The sequence below is a fragment of the Centruroides sculpturatus genome, unplaced genomic scaffold (genome assembly GCF_000671375.1).
Source record: "Centruroides sculpturatus isolate CEXI.00-Female unplaced genomic scaffold, Cexi_2.0 scaffold595, whole genome shotgun sequence".
Classification (NCBI taxonomy): domain Eukaryota; kingdom Metazoa; phylum Arthropoda; class Arachnida; order Scorpiones; family Buthidae; genus Centruroides; species Centruroides sculpturatus.
The window spans coordinates 118,437-133,060 of NW_019384912.1; the positions used below are offsets into that span (position 1 = coordinate 118,437).

Genomic DNA, 14,624 nt, shown 5'->3' on the forward strand with positions numbered 1-14,624 from the left:
AGTATCAAGATGTTTTATGAAAACGGAAGAAATGAATTGAGAAGTTTTCTAAATATTAAAATTATTTATAATTTTAATTTACTCAAGAAATTTTTGATCCGAAAATAATTTATAACCTGAAAAATTAATTTATTAGGTTATAAATAATAAAAGTTAATAAGGTTATAGAAAATAATTCTTCCAAACATTCACGAGACATTGTTCTCACACACGTTTAGGTCGGCCTGCGCAGTCTGACACTGCGCCAGGAAAATCAAATGGTTTTTCAATTCTACTCCGGTAGTCGGTACAGTTCGCCAAAACTGTTAAATTTCCCTCCACACACTACCAGGAATTATAAAGGTCAGGCATGCATGGTTAATCCTTTGAGAATTAACCTAACGAGTATGGGCGATTCTACTCAGGTGGTCGGTACAGTTTGCCGAAACTGTTAAATTTTCCCCCACACACTTCCAGGAATTACTCAAAATCAGGCATGCATGGTTACTCCTTTGAGGATTAACCTATCATGTATAGCCACCTTTAGATGTGAAAAGATGACAGACAGACAGAATTACCTTCAAATTTATAATATTAGTATGGATTAATATGAATTTCTGCTATAAGGGGTACGCAAGTTTGAGCTCTTTCTTGAAGTGGTACACAGGAAAAAGTAATTGGGAACCACTGCTCTACTGTATACATTATATTGTGTGCAGGCATTTTTTTAATTCCATTTCTTTATAACTCTGCTAAAGCAAATTTTCCATTAATTAAAACAATTTCCTACAAAAATTAGTTTAGATAAACAAGAGTGCATTATACTTTACTTTTCTTTCCTTTGTTTTGATCTCTTTTCATCAAGTTAAATTAAATAAAAGAAAAAGATTTAATGTTTTTTTATGATAAAACTGGACTTAAATCAAAAAACAACAATTAACATTTACAGGAAATCCTTGTTAATTCAACCTTGGATAGTTTGAAATCTTGTTAGTTCCTAACTGTACTATTTGTCTCAGCTGTGGATATAGAGATTTACACATTAAGAAATTCAGATAGTTTGACATTCAAAGTGAAAATTCTGTCTGAACTGTGATATGTATATGTTAACTCATTCGTTTAGATCAAAGTGCCTCCATGCTATAAGAGATCAACAGACCAAGAACAACTCTAATCTGATAAATATGACTTAGCTTTTACAGTAATACATTTTTGGGTGTCACCTTACATATGGATTACCCTTTTTTTCTTTTATTTCGTAAAATATGGGTGGGTTTTGGGATTGCAAGATTGGGCTACAAGTTGCAGATTGAGATATTTGTAGGGCTCTAGGCTATTACTTTTTGGCCACTTTAAAAATATTTGGACTCCATTTCTAGGAATTCTGCTTTATTTTTTATAAAACCTATCTGGAAACCTGTGAGGTTGTCACTGGACACATGCTGTTTACCTACAGTTTATTTATATTATTATTAATAATTAATTAATGAAAGTAGCATTCTGTATAAGTAACCATATTTCATTTGCTTAATAAATTACATCAGTTACATGGCATTTGGCATATTGTACAGAAATATGCAAATCTTGGACAATTTGATAATTTGAAGTTGCAAATATTTCATCCCCTGAATTTTGAACTAACAAGGATTTCTTATATTTGTATATTTTAATAATTCTAACAATTGTTTGTTACAAAAGATCATGCAAAGCATATATCATCAACATACTGGTTTAGTATAGCATGACACACATGTACAGTACAATACTGTACATCAAAAATTGATAAAATTATTGATAGATATTTTGCTATAATAAAAGCATACTTTAGCTTTATATATTGCCAAAACATGGCATGAATTGCTGAATTTACTGTATTTCTTATTAACTATTGAATAAATTTGTCACCATTTTATCAATTTGAAGTTATTAATATTATTATAAATAATTTCAGGTACAGGAAAATTAGGATTTTCCTTTGTCCGTATCACAGCCTTAATGATCTCATGTAATCGTCTCTGGATTGGTACAGGAAATGGTGTTATTATTTCTGTACCATTATCAGAAAGTAAGTTTTTTTTTTCTTTTACAGTTTTTAAATTATTTTAAATTTAAAAAGTTTTCTTCTAATTTTATTTTAATAATTTATCATTTTCAACAGTAGTCAAAAGCATGTAATAAAAGTCAGATAACAACATAAATTCAAAATTACTCTTTCAATCACTATATCAGTGATTAAAATAAAACAATTTTAATCTGTGTAACTGTGAGGCTGTAATCTTATACACCAGTATGATAAGTCCTATTAATAGAAATACACTGATATAGTGATTGAAAGAGTAATTTTGATTAAATTAAGGACATAGATGCATATTAATTAACGACATAAATTTTTTAAAAATTGAGAAAATTAATTTTTTATGGACCTAATATCCTCATTTGGTTACTATAAATTTAAATTGTTTTATCAAAAACAAATGAATTACTTTATCATGCATTTGTTTTACTATAAAATTCATTAGTGAAGATAACCAAAACTCATATGCAAAATCAAATAAGAAAATTTTTTCTGATACTATTGTAAATATCAAGTAATTCTTATGTGCAAATATTAACTATGAATTATAAGAATCTTAAATTATTAAGGGATAAGATGAAAGTATTAGTGTTATTATTAATTCATTTTTGAATTATTATACTATTTCTCACATTTTTTAAAAATTATTTGTAGCTAAATAAATCAGTAAAATATTTATACATACATTACATAAATGAAATTTTAAAACTAATATACATTATCATTGCACCATTATAAACAGAAAAGTTCTTTTTAATACATTGTAATGGTTCTTTTTTTCTAAATATGAATAATTAAATATTTTTCAGATACAAAAAAAGAAAGCTCGAGTCCAAGTGATGGAAAAATACCTGGTAGTATAATTCGAGTTTACAGTGATAACAAAGATAATGTTACTCCTGCCAGTTTTATACCTTATTGTTCTATGGCCCAAGCTCAACTTTCTTTTCATGGTCACAGAGATGCTGTCAAGTTTTTTGTTTCTGTTCCAGGTAAAATTATCTAAACATCTCTCAAATTTTGTGTATAGTATGTATATTTATTAATTACAAAAATAAACGTATTGAAAATAATTTTACAATTGCATGATCAGTAGGACAGGGAGGAATGAGTGCTATCAGCAGCAGTAATGTTTCAGAATCTAGTAAAAGTGAAGATAGTGCACGAGCCTCTGAACAACCAAAGAAACCAAAATACATGTTGGTAATTTCTGGAGGAGAAGGCTATATTGATTTCCGAATAGGCAAGTATATTATATAATGAATTAACAAATATAAGTTAACTTCACTTAAGTTAATATAGTTTCAGTTCTTTTTGCTTTTAATTAATTAAATATTCTAAATTTAAATTGACTCAAAAATCTATTTGCTGTATTTGTCCTGATGAAAAACAACAGACTTTATATTGAATTTTAATTTCTGTTATTCTAAAATACCTCAGATGAATAATGTATTGAAATAGGAAGCTTTCGTATATTGTGTTATATATGCATTGAATATACATTATATTTATATTGAAGAACTGTATTAATAATAACTTTTCATTTAATTTATGTTAATTATTATCTCATTTACTTAATTTAATAAATTATTAGGGAATTAAAGAAAGGATATTTCCACTTTAATATTATTATAGATGTTGTATAAGTTGTCTAAATTATCAGAATTAGAATGTTCTAAACCATACAAGTTAAATATACTTATAAAGTTTTATAACTAAAATTCTAATTACAGTTGGGGAGTTTTAAGGAATAAGGTATCTAAGTGCACTTAGGTATCTTATTCCTATACCTTTTCCAGTTAAGTGTTTTATTTCATAATGCACATCAAATAGGGTTTTATGGATAGGGATTGCTGTAATATGCACTTTACTCAAGTGTATTTAACAATTAAACTTTACTCACTTTGTAACAAACCTCACGGAAAAAAAAGGCTTTTTTGAGAATTTGTGAAAACATCAAAATTTAACTTAGGTGTCTTATTTCACAGAACTCTTTAATTATAAGTATTATTTTCTGTAAATTAAATTTTTAATTTCCTGCATTTTTAAATCATCTTTTTCACTGTCAGCCTCAACATGTGGTTAATGTTTGATAACATGCAATCATGATCAGTTATCAATTACGATTTCATCAAAGACTCTTTTTGCCTCTGAGGATTTCCTGATCATGTTCCCTTGTAAGAAAATCAAATGAATTAAGTCCCCGTAGAATTAGAAATGGTATAAAAAAAATTGACTTTATAAGTCTTAACCAGTGATTTAAAATATAGACATTAATCATTTGAATTATTTATTCATAGTGTAAACATTTATTTATTTATTTTCCTACAGTAAACTTTAGATAAGTTGACATACTTCATAAATTTTATTTTTGTTATGAATGAAATAATACAGTTATCATATTTATTAGTGAACATCTTCAAAATATTCATTTTGCTTAATTAATAAAAACTACATTTTTTTAAAGGTGACAGTGATGATGAAGATAATGAAGAAATTTCTTTGACTCCAGAGAAAAAACCAAGAGGTTTATCTAAAGGAGACAGTAGTCATCTAATTGCCTGGCAAGTTATGTTACCTGATTAACATTGATAAGGCATATCATTTTCCACAAATTCAGTGTGGTTATTGGTTACAGTTTCTCATGTCTATTTAATGATGATAACTTGAATCAGAAGGAAAATGTAAGATGCACCAACTGCTTCGTGTCTTGCTACTGCTTTTCTTTTTATAAATATATATATATATACATACATACATATATATATAAAATATAAAATGTATAAAAATACTAAGTGTGATATGCATGATGGAAAATTTTTGAAAGTTTTTCCTAGGCAGTTAAGTTAATATATATAATGGTTTACACAATAAATATAAGAAACTTTGTATTTTTATGTAAACAAGTTTACTGTTTTTGTTATGTACAGTTATACCCAGAAAATATTTATTAAAACCTCAAAAATAAGCTTATTTAATTGTTTATAATGCAAAATATTTATCAGAAAAATGTGATCAACTGAAAAATGTAAAAATGAATTATTAAGAAGAGAAATATATATTAAGATGAGGAAGTTGTCGGTGTTTATGACGATTAAAAAAATTATTAACAGATCTGATCGAATGAATATTTTAATGCAAGTATGCTCAGGATTTTTCTCACAATACATTGTAAAACAGCTGCATAACTATGAAGAGATGTAAACATTTTTAATACACTGGTTGTAAATTACATCCTTTCAAATTTTATAACTCAAAAATATAAAAGTCAAATAATAATAAATTATATAAAGTCCATAGTTATTAAGATGACTAAATTGTTTTGATAATTAAATTAGAAAATGTTATTTCATAAAAAAAAGAATTAAGATCATTTTAAAATCTAATGTTTATTGATGTATAAATTAAAACAAAAATTACTAATTTCTAATTTGATCACTCATCAATAGAATGATGTTAGCAATCACAGTAATTGATTACAAATATATATTATTATTATTATTTACCATTGAATATTATATTTTTATAGTATAAAAATTATTTTAAAATTTGTTCCTAAAATTTGTGTGTATATGTTATGTCAAAATATTCCAAAAATTTTTTTTATTGTTTAAATTTGAATGTTAGTATTCCTGTAAAATATATTTTGTAAAATTAGTTGGTTTTTTTTTCTTCTTTGGAAAGAAGTTTTTAGATATGTATTAAATAAAGGTTTTCTTTTGGCTAATATATTTTTATTTATTGTACTATATTGTAAGTTTAAAATCTTTTTAATATATAAAATTTTGTTGTTCAAATTTTATGTACTTTTAAAATAAATTTCAATCATAACCAATAATGTTTTTGAGAAATCAGGTGGATGGCTGAGGCAGATGAAGGCATCTTGTTGCTCTGGAGACCTGGGATTGAATCCTAAATCCCCAGAACTTTTTCATGGATGATCTGTCCACGATGTCAGGTTCCTATTTCTCATCATCCAATGCCTTCATTGTGAGCCTAGCTGAACACACTGGATATGAAAAAGGCCCTTTTAGTGCCCAGAGGGCAAAAAGAGTAAAAAATTAAGAAATATATACAATATAATATAATAATTTTGTTAAATACTGTTATTTATATTAGTAAAGAATCCATAAAAGAAATTTAGAATTGATGAAGTGAAAGTAATAGATACATACTTATCATTACAAAGAAAGTTACTTTGAGAAATATATTTCATTTAAAAAAAAAATAATTTGAATTCAATCAAAAATATTAAATAATATAAAAGTTTTAACTAAAAACATGACTTTTTTAGGGAAGAGAATTTTCTCTAATATTAAATTTATTTGGTTTTACATTAATAAAATTATTATTAATTAATACATTTCCATTACCTATTATTTCAAAAAATACTTTAATGTGAATTTTACAATCTCTAAATAATAAATTTAGAAAATATAAATTTTTAAATCCATGTGTAGGGAGAGAAGAGGGTGCTGAAAATTAGAAAATAAATTTAACTTATTAATTTAATAAATTTATAATCAACCAATAAGGGAAAATGGATTTCTAAAATCAAATATCTTACAGTAAAAATCTTATTCAATTGTGTTCCTGGATTCCAAAAATTATCAATTTTTTCTTGTCCAACAAAAATAATACTTTATTGATGAATGATATAAATATGTATAATTCATGCAATTAAACAACTCAGTTTTCTTAATCTGTTTTTGTTTGAAACTTACTCATCGGTTTTTTCGCAGATAACCTGCAACTGAATATACCACAGAAAATTGCTAGAATAAATGAATAAATCTTCAAATAATCCACATCATATCTCTGGAGCGACCATTGAACTCTCTTCTAAACAGTTTAGAGGGCAACATCTCAAACATTAAAATGTCACTTTTCTATTTCACCTCATATTTTATAACTGTGTAATTATTAAATAAGCGAAAGAGGAAAACAGAAAATGAAGTCGGAGACATGGGGGAAACTGACACAGAGGCTAAACAGACTAATCCGGGGTGAAGCCACCATTCTTTCTCCTTGAATTTCTGACTTTTTAATGGATCTCTCTGCTAAATTCTTAATTTGATCGGTTAATCTATTTGAAACTTCCGTTCGATTTCTGTTGATCCGACTTTGAAACTTTCGCTCGTATCTCATGCCATGATATTACAGGCATACCTCGACTTACGTCGTTTCGAGTTACGTCGTTTGTCAAAAAAGTAAACGGTTTAAGATGGAATGCGAGAAGTAAATGAAACTTTATCTGTCATCCGATATCCAGTTTACTAATTTTTTCTTCATCCAGATCAACGTAAAATGCTTTAATCATATTGGGGAAGTTATCAGAATGTAATTCGATTTAACATTTATTATTTATTTTCTATTATATAAACTGTTATTTGTTTTAGGGTAAATATTATTCATCAGTGTGGCTTGCCGATAAACTTACTCGAAATATCCAAAGAAGAGAAAATTGTCTTAAGTTAAATTTGGACGAATATGGAGATGAATTAAACAAATGTATTAAATTCGAAGACATTTCAAATTATTTGTACTAACATGGAACAAATGTGAACTTTCGGTCCTTGCTAATAATGTATTTTAAACACACATTTTCGCTTAACAGACTTTTCTCCCATCCTGTGATCGAATATCCATAATAAAGTAATAAAAAGGCATTGGCATTCGTAATTGAAAGTTTCACAAAATTTACGACCTAGAAAAAAATAGATTCATTGTTGATAAAAATCTCAAAATTTACAATTATTAGATTTTACTGTATCGAATATGAAATATTTTTATTTTTATTTTTTCAGGAGATAAAGAATATTCCAACGACTGGATATTTTCCATCTTCATTGCAATTTAAATGTCTTCGAAAATCCAAATGTTTTCTATCCTGACAGATTTCTTCCCGAAAATTCTTCCAAACGCTCACCTTACTCATACATCCCATTTTCGGCAAGACCCAGGATGTGTCCGGGTGAGGAACTTTAGCATAATACTGTATAAGCTAAATTTATTAGATCTCAAGTTTAATTAACATATACAATTATTTCTTATAGGATATTACTTGGCCATGATGAAAATTAAACAGATTCTGGCAACAATTTTAAAAATGTTGAAAGTAGGATATTTGGAAAAAACCTCACTCAAGTTCGGAATTACTCTTAATCCTAGTCGATTACTCGAACTCCAATTTGAACCAAGAAAACCGTAAATATTTTTACGTTAGATGCTTTTGAGGCATACTCATAAATTATTACCGTCAAAAGTATTGTAATATTTGGCATTTTGTTCGAAAGAGCAGTGCTTTTGCTCTTTCTAAACGACGTCGTAATAAATCGAAATGAAACCTAAACCATATATTTTTTGGCATTCCTCCNGCTAAGTTATAAATACATACCCAGGATGTAAAAGGTCGATTACTCGAACTCCAATTTGAACCAAGAAAACCGTAAATATTTTTACGTTAGATGCTTTTGAGGCATACTCATAAATTATTACCGTCAAAAGTATTGTAATATTTGGCATTTTGTTCGAAAGAGCAGTGCTTTTGCTCTTTCTAAACGACGTCGTAATAAATCGAAATGAAACCTAAACCATATATTTTTTGGCATTCCTCCGTTAGCTTTCTTACAAAATAAATTCTTACATAATTAATTTTGTACACTTTTACTAAAATTATCTCATGGTCATTGCAGTCTTCTTCTTCTTTTTTTAAAATAATTATTGTAGATATACAATTGACTTGTTTTCTCTGTCTTTACTAAGACAGAATTTATTTCTCAGACTAACTTTAAATGCGAATTCCAATAGTACGAATGTGGGGTGAATTAAACATCAGATACTATACTTTCTGTTATAATGTAGTGCATTGAGTAATAGCAGATTATAAGCCACATTAAAATATTTTACTGCTAAGGTCAATAAAGTTGTTTATTATCTAATTATTAACTAATACAAATTATTACTAATACTAATACGAATAAATAATACTAACAAAACTAATACTCTGTTATTAACTAATACAAAATTTCGGTATTTTTGTACACATAATTCTAAAATGAAACTGAAAGAAATGTTCACACTTTCGTTGCATTTATTAAATCATTATATTCATGAAACAAAAAATGTATTTCTGATTAATTTTGTTTAACTTCTCAGTGTCTGCATATAATGCTACCCTTGTGCAAGCTGAAAGTATGGAATAAATAGTGTTAAATATACGTCTTCATTAAATGCAATTAAATAGAGTGCTGCTGTGTTTTTTTAGTTTTGTTTTTATATATTTATCCGTTCCTTTTATTTGTATTTTCTACATAAACAAATTATTTTATTCAAACGTTAATGTAATAGTCGTTATCGAGTAAAACAAATTAGTTGAAAAGTGTGTTTACTGGGCTCCAATTTGAACAAATGTACACCTATAAATTTCTACTGTTTCTGTCTCTTCTTATTTTCGAAAACGGTGTGACGTAAATAAAATTCAAGAGTAGATATGGAAATCTTTGAGGCAGTAAACACCGATTCATTATATAATAACTACCTAGGTAAAACAGAAGTCACGTGACTTCAATGTAATTATTTTTCTTTGCTAAAATCAAATATCTTACAGTAAAAATCTTATTCAATTGTGTTCCTGGATTCCAAAAATTATCAATTTTTTCTTGTCCAACAAAAATAATACTTTATTGATGAATGATATAAATATGTATAATTCATGCAATTAAACAACTCAGTTTTCTTAATCTGTTTTTGTTTGAAACTTACTCATCGGTTTTTTCGCAGATAACCTGCAACTGAATATACCACAGAAAATTGCTAGAATAAATGAATAAATCTTCAAATAATCCACATCATATCTCTGGAGCGACCATTGAACTCTCTTCTAAACAGTTTAGAGGGCAACATCTCAAACATTAAAATGTCACTTTTCTATTTCACCTCATATTTTATAACTGTGTAATTATTAAATAAGCGAAAGAGGAAAACAGAAAATGAAGTCGGAGACATGGGGGAAACTGACACAGAGGCTAAACAGACTAATCCGGGGTGAAGCCACCATTCTTTCTCCTTGAATTTCTGACTTTTTAATGGATCTCTCTGCTAAATTCTTAATTTGATCGGTTAATCTATTTGAAACTTCCGTTCGATTTCTGTTGATCCGACTTTGAAACTTTCGCTCGTATCTCATGCCATGATATTACAGGCATACCTCGACTTACGTCGTTTCGAGTTACGTCGTTTGTCAAAAAAGTAAACGGTTTAAGATGGAATGCGAGAAGTAAATGAAACTTTATCTGTCATCCGATATCCAGTTTACTAATTTTTTCTTCATCCAGATCAACGTAAAATGCTTTAATCATATTGGGGAAGTTATCAGAATGTAATTCGATTTAACATTTATTATTTATTTTCTATTATATAAACTGTTATTTGTTTTAGGGTAAATATTATTCATCAGTGTGGCTTGCCGATAAACTTTCTCGAAATATCCAAAGAAGAGAAAATTGTCTTAAGTTAAATTTGGACGAATATGGAGATGAATTAAACAAATGTATTAAATTCGAAGACATTTCAAATTATTTGTACTAACATGGAACAAATGTGAACTTTCGGTCCTTGCTAATAATGTATTTTAAACACACATTTTCGCTTAACAGACTTTTCTCCCATCCTGTGATCGAATATCCATAATAAAGTAATAAAAAGGCATTGGCATTCGTAATTGAAAGTTTCACAAAATTTACGACCTAGAAAAAAATAGATTCATTGTTGATAAAAATCTCAAAATTTACAATTATTAGATTTTACTGTATCGAATATGAAATATTTTTATTTTAATTTTTTCAGGAGATAAAGAATATTCCAACGACTGGATATTTTCCATCTTCATTGCAATTTAAATGTCTTCGAAAATCCAAATGTTTTCTATCCTGACAGATTTCTTCCCGAAAATTCTTCCAAACGCTCACCTTACTCATACATCCCATTTTCGGCAAGACCCAGGATGTGTCCGGGTGAGGAACTTTAGCATAATACTGTATAAGCTAAATTTATTAGATCTCAAGTTTAATTAACATATACAATTATTTCTTATAGGATATTACTTGGCCATGATGAAAATTAAACAGATTCTGGCAACAATTTTAAAAATGTTGAAAGTAGGATATTTGGAAAAAACCTCACTCAAGTTCGGAATTACTCTTAATCCTAGTCGATTACTCGAACTCCAATTTGAACCAAGAAAACCGTAAATATTTTTACGTTAGATGCTTTTGAGGCATACTCATAAATTATTACCGTCAAAAGTATTGTAATATTTGGCATTTTGTTCGAAAGAGCAGTGCTTTTGCTCTTTCTAAACGACGTCGTAATAAATCGAAATGAAACCTAAACCATATATTTTTTGGCATTCCTCCGTTAGCTTTCTTACAAAATAAATTCTTACATAATTAATTTTGTACACTTTTACTAAAATTATCTCATGGTCATTGCAGTCTTCTTCTTCTTTTTTTAAAATAATTATTGTAGATATACAATTGACTTGTTTTCTCTGTCTTTACTAAGACAGAATTTATTTCTCAGACTAACTTTAAATGCGAATTCCAATAGTACGAATGTGGGGTGAATTAAACATCAGATACTATACTTTCTGTTATAATGTAGTGCATTGAGTAATAGCAGATTATAAGCCACATTAAAATATTTTACTGCTAAGGTCAATAAAGTTGTTTATTATCTAATTATTAACTAATACAAATTATTACTAATACTAATACGAATAAATAATACTAACAAAACTAATACTCTGTTATTAACTAATACAAAATTTCGGTATTTTTGTACACATACTTCTAAAATTAAGCTGAAACAAATGTTCTCACTTTCTTTGCATTTATTAAATCATTATATTCATGAAACAAAAAATGTATTTCTGATTAATTTTGTTTAACTTCTCAGTGTCTGCATATAATGCTACCCTTGTGCAAGCTGAAAGTATGGAATAAATAGTGTTAAATATACGTCTTCATTAAATGCAATTAAATAGAGTGCTGCTGTGTTTTTTTAGTTTTGTTTTTATATATTTATCCGTTCCTTTTATTTGTATTTTCTACATAAACAAATTATTTTATTCAAACGTTAATGTAATAGTCGTTATCGAGTAAAACAAATTAGTTGAAAAGTGTGTTTACTGGGCTCCAATTTGAACAAATGTACACCTATAAATTTCTACTGTTTCTGTCTCTTCTTATTTTCGAAAACGGTGTGACGTAAATAAAATTCAAGAGTAGATATGGAAATCTTTGAGGCAGTAAACACCGATTCATTATATAATAACTACCTAGGTAAAACAGAAGTCACGTGACTTCAATGTAATTATTTTTCTACGAAAGAATTTAGATAGATGACAGGCACGACTACATTGTTAACAGAAATATATACCGTACAAAACAAGTTACTACTAATTTGAATTGGCTAGGATATATTTTAAATTAAATATATTATTAATTTATTAAAAATTGCAGCCCGATGTTGTCACAATAAATTTTGTTCTGACAACAAATAAATGTGACGATATTACAATAAGTAATATTTCGTTATAGTTGATAATCTAAAAGAGAATAAACGGCAATTATAGTGTTGAAAACAGTGCTTAATTTCAGATTTACAATATAGAAGTGTGGTTTCGGTGTCCGGTTTTAAGGTAAATATCTGCACATTTCTTTTCTTTCTGCTTCACTCCCGTTAAATCAAGGATGGTGAAAAATATAAAATACAATCCGCTGACCATCTGTAACGAATTAAGAATTTATCAATGTTATAACACAACCAACACATGCAGTAAAAATTTAAAATACCTTGACAAGGCAGTCTTTTTTTATATAGAAGAAACCACCAACAGAGTAAGCCAAAGGAATTTTACCGAATCTTTTCATAAAGTCGTTCATCTAAATTAAAGGACATCCTTCCCCGATTAACCTTCACCTCGGTTAACCGACCGTCCTAGTCGGCAAATTTCAAATGTCCGCTGTCATGTGGCACTACAATATTTGGATATGTCTTGGCTACTTTAATATTATTTTTACGTGTTTTAGCTAGAAACACTGGATCGACCATGAAAGGGAGCCAGTATTTATACAAGGCTTAATTTTTTAATTTTTAACGACACAATAGCCACAATTATTATTATTTTTTTATTCAACGCGAAGTAGGTTAATAGCGATATACTAATATACAAATTACATAGGATATAATAATATACTACACTAATAATGGATTTTTTTCATATTTTTCGGTTATCCGACTTTTCAATTATCCGACCAACCTTAGTCCCCAATTGACTCGGATAATCAAGGCTCTTCTGTATAAATATTGTATAAAATATATATTACAGAGTTATTTTACAACAAGACTTGTGCTGTTTTAGCTATAACAGATATTGAAGTAAGTTGGCATAATGCTCTTTCATAACTCATACCAGACTTTATATGAAATGTACTATACCTAGTCTATAATACTTGTGAAGAGATTTTACGCTTACCTTAAACTTGAATTCTAATGGTAGATCTGCAGACGAAAGTTTGTAAATGGAAACAAAGTCGTCATATAACTGTAAGAAGATAATACCTGCATTAATTTCACTATGTATGTTAATTTTTTAACTATTAAATTTCATTATTAAAAATATTCATATATGTAGAGTATTGCGTATTTGTATTGTACGATGTACGATTATCCTTTAATTTATCGGAAGTTATTCTGAACGCTGTGAATATTAAAATTCAACAAAGAATTTTGTAAGTTTATCGGCCACAGAAAAATTGTTTGTAGCACCATCGTGTGAAATTTTTATTTCAAAAATACTTTTTATATTATAAAAAAACGTGTTTTACTGTTGATGGTAGAGCTGAATTTTAAGAAAGATAATAAATGTAAATAATAAGTAGAAAATTCATTAAGTTCAACCCAACTTTAGACGTGACACATTCCCCATCCCCTTGCCCTTCAACTGTTGAAATTTATCATCAAAACTCTTCATACCTAAACCTTCTTGTAAAATTTCAGAAATATTTGACAAAAGCGCTGAGGTTAATCTTCAAAGTGAATAAACAAAACATTCACACATACTAAAACATCCCTGAACTTTTTAAATTACTCTACCTCTCAAGGTACTCTGCATACGAAAGTGCAAAAACCGTGTGAGAAAGGTCATTTTTGATCGACCGCCATTATGTGTCTTGTTAAAAATCTATTTATTTCCTAATTGAAATTTATAAATATTCAACTACTGATGCATACATGTTTTTGTTATCACCAATTTCTCTGCTAAATGTTAACAGAAATTGGTGATAACAAAAACGTAATGTTTCAATGAAAATATAATACTTATTGCTAAGTTATAAATACATACCCAGGATGTAAAAGTCGATAACAGTTCACCTGCTATAAGACAACCTCCTACAAATGCCAGAGAAACAATTGTGAGAAAAAATTTGTAATCTGGATCTACTTTGACGAATAACGCAGCATATAAGAGGACGCACGCTAGATGCATATAAAAACCATACACTAG

General features: G+C 28.0%; 1 protein-coding gene and 3 long non-coding RNA genes across 14 annotated transcripts in view; all 4 read left to right on the top strand.

The window, feature by feature from the left end:
* LOC111631677 (C-Jun-amino-terminal kinase-interacting protein 4-like) overlaps window positions 1-5,174 on the top strand; it is a 93,921-nt gene extending 88,747 nt beyond the window's left edge. For 7 of the 9 annotated variants that reach the window (XM_023375980.1, XM_023375983.1, XM_023375981.1 and 4 more), the window contains 4 exons: window positions 1,931-2,044; window positions 2,863-3,045; window positions 3,147-3,296; window positions 4,521-5,174. In XM_023375980.1, coding sequence (XP_023231748.1) covers window positions 1,931-2,044; window positions 2,863-3,045; window positions 3,147-3,296; window positions 4,521-4,639 — 566 coding nt within the window. In that variant the 3' untranslated portion in view covers window positions 4,640-5,174. The remainder of the gene's footprint in view (window positions 1-1,930; window positions 2,045-2,862; window positions 3,046-3,146; window positions 3,297-4,520) is intronic. The other 2 variants (XM_023375984.1, XM_023375979.1) reach the window with 1 other exon arrangement.
* A 2,093-nt stretch (window positions 5,175-7,267) lies between these two features.
* LOC111631682 lies at window positions 7,268-8,423 on the top strand. 2 transcript variants are annotated; one of them, XR_002757744.1, is made up of 3 exons: window positions 7,268-7,393; window positions 7,861-8,027; window positions 8,110-8,423. It is a non-coding gene; the product is annotated as an uncharacterized LOC111631682 (long non-coding RNA). The 2 variants fall into 2 exon arrangements; XR_002757745.1 differs by lacking the exon at window positions 7,268-7,393 and adding an exon at window positions 7,495-7,708.
* A 1,884-nt stretch (window positions 8,424-10,307) lies between these two features.
* On the top strand, window positions 10,308-11,824 carry LOC111631683. Of its 2 annotated transcripts, none has more exons than XR_002757746.1 (3): window positions 10,308-10,433; window positions 10,901-11,067; window positions 11,150-11,824. It is a non-coding gene; the product is annotated as an uncharacterized LOC111631683 (long non-coding RNA). The 2 variants fall into 2 exon arrangements; XR_002757747.1 differs by lacking the exon at window positions 10,308-10,433 and adding an exon at window positions 10,561-10,748.
* Window positions 11,825-12,532: 708 nt separating this feature from the next.
* On the top strand, window positions 12,533-13,774 carry LOC111631659. The gene is made up of 3 exons (XR_002757739.1): window positions 12,533-12,755; window positions 13,446-13,495; window positions 13,617-13,774. It is a non-coding gene; the product is annotated as an uncharacterized LOC111631659 (long non-coding RNA).
* The last annotated feature ends 850 nt before the right edge of the window (window positions 13,775-14,624 follow it).